This window comes from Clupea harengus, chromosome 23 (assembly GCF_900700415.2).
Source record: "Clupea harengus chromosome 23, Ch_v2.0.2, whole genome shotgun sequence".
Classification (NCBI taxonomy): Eukaryota; Metazoa; Chordata; class Actinopteri; order Clupeiformes; family Clupeidae; genus Clupea; species Clupea harengus.
Genome location: NC_045174.1, coordinates 25,272,245 through 25,274,744, shown reverse-complemented (window position 1 = coordinate 25,274,744; position 2,500 = coordinate 25,272,245). Strand labels below are relative to the sequence as shown.

The 2,500-nt window shown below is 44.4% G+C and overlaps 1 protein-coding gene across 1 annotated transcript in view; it reads left to right on the top strand.

Moving 5' to 3' along the window:
• Nucleotides 1–66: 66 nt before the first annotated feature.
• The window catches only part of LOC116218722 (cytochrome c oxidase subunit NDUFA4-like), a 5,786-nt gene continuing 3,352 nt past the window's right edge, over nt 67–2,500 (top strand). The window contains exon 1 of the mRNA XM_031561320.2: nt 67–252. Coding sequence (XP_031417180.1) covers nt 211–252 — 42 coding nt within the window. The 5' untranslated portion in view covers nt 67–210. The remainder of the gene's footprint in view (nt 253–2,500) is intronic.

Genomic DNA, 2,500 nt, shown 5'->3' with positions numbered 1-2,500 from the left:
GCCACCAAGTGGCCACGCCCCTGTGTGTGTGTGTGTGTGTGTGTGTGTGTGTGTGTGCATGCATGTACGTGACATGTCTGTTACTTCTAAGTATCAGATGCGAGACAGCTGCTCTCCCATCAGGTCCTCCGAGTCTCTCTCTCCTCTCCTCTCTCTCTCCCGAGTTTATCCCGAGTTTTATCTTTTCATTTGAGTTGATTTCCTGTCAGCATGATCCGGGTTGTGATGGAACATGCCAGAAAGCATCCAGGGGTGAGTGTGTGTGTGTGTGTGTGTGTTTGAAGCCTTTTCAGTGTGGAATGTTCCTGAACAAAAGTTCATCACTTATCCAGTTAGCACTATTTGCAAATACATCTAATTTTTTGTCACGCAAAATGCTTTTCAAAGACACACTTTCTATGCTTTCGTGTTATACTGAAACATGTAAGGTACGAAGCTGTAGAATATTATGCCTATACAGTCAGGAAAGTTATCGTAGAACGAACACTCTGGAAGTTTAAAGTGTAAGCTGTTAAGATGACGTGCAGTGGAGAATCGACGCGATTGATTCAGAATCGACCTGCACAGCGGCGTAACAATGACGTGGCGGGCCCGAGTGCAGATCTCATCAACCGGACCCCTAATCTATCTATTGTCATGCGAAATGAATGAGTGTTGGGTTTAGCGAGGCGCACGGAAATCTATGATGTACAATACACATTAAGGGCTGCTACAATATGTTTTAATGAAAACACCAATGAACACAGTATTTCGTCGATCAAACTGATTTTGGAGAAACAGTGTATAATGAGCAGATAGGCAACACATGGGAAAACATTAATACAACTTCTTCAGGGGGTAATCAAACATTATTGTGAATTACGAACATCTGCATGGATTTATGGGAACAGCCACTCGACAGCGGATCCACAGTCAGCGCCTCGTCTGCTGCAATCAATAACAAAAAAAAACTTCCTCCAACAATATCACTTAGGCTTATGCGCAAAGTAACTTATTTTTTCTACGACATTGAAGCGAAAAAATACATTTCAAGTAGCATTAGGCGTTTGAAAAAAAACAACATAACATGCATGACGTTTAGAATAGCATCCTACGAGCCTTGTGTTGAGCATTATCCGCAACAATTTCAGAAATGTTCAACTCCCTGGCTCGGGGGCTTTTTGATAGACAGCGTAGCTAATCCACTCAGTCTCTCCTGCCGCCCCATGCAGTGGGGTGCAACACACACACACACACACACACACCCATCACTCACGCACACACACACAGTGGCGTAACTGCAGGGAGTGCAACACACACACACACACACACACACACACACACACACACACACACACACACACACCCATCACTCACGCACACACACACAGTGGCGTAACTACAGGGAGTGCAACTGCATTAGGGCCCGTAGCGAGACGGGGCCCGTCCTCGAGATCATCAAAGAAAAGGGTCAACCTTATCGGCCAAACCATCTGCTTTAAATTTGCGGAACTGACCGGGCCTGCCGCACCGCTCACTGCGAAGATAAACATACATATGATCCACTCCGATCAATTCGCAAACATTTCTCAATTTTGGTGTCAGTTATTCATAATTATGAGCTATCACCTGCCCAATACACATTTGAACAATAGTCAGTTTTAACAACAGCAAATAATTCATTTTGCCTCATTTGCCTTTTGCTGAATGAAACGAATCTCGTTTTTGTTAAGTAATATTGCCATCGAAAAATAGCACGGATGTCTGGGTAATATTGTTTTCAAAGATTCTATAGCCCACCCACACATGTTGCGATTGTTTCCCATCCTGTTGTGTTGTGTTGCATTGCGTTGCGTGTTGACAGCCAGCTTTCCCAAAGATTCAGTAGTATGCGAGCAGCCTGTCATGTGTTTGATGCTTTACACCCCAGTACCCTTCAACTCGCAAGAGATGATGAGCTGTTTTGGAAAGGCAAACGTTTTGTCGGACCACTATGACAGGGACATTGCGCCCACGTTTCCAGCGCAACTTCTATCATTCAGGTCCTGCTTTAAAGCAGCGATCTCTCAGCAGTCATCAGTGCAACAGATAGCAAACATGCTGATTGTTGATAACCACTCGGTTACATCAGCGTTTGGCGAGGTGTGCACACAGCTCTGCTATTGTTTCTTATCGTACCTGTGACCGTAGCCACAGCAGAGCGATCATTTTCTAAAGTAAAGATGATTAAGACCCACTTAAGGAGCAGCGTGGGGCCAGCGGCGAGACAATGACGTGGCGGGCCCGAGTGCAGATCTCATCAACCGGACCCCTAATCTATCTATTGTCATGCGAAATGAATGAGTAATGGGTTTAGCGAGGTGCAGGGCCATCTACTTATGATGCACAATACACATTAGGGTTGCTACAATATGTTTTAATAAAAACACCAATGAACACAGTATTTCGTCGATCAAACTGATTTTGCAGAAATAGTGTATAATGAGCAGATAGGCAACACATGGGAAAACATTAATACAAC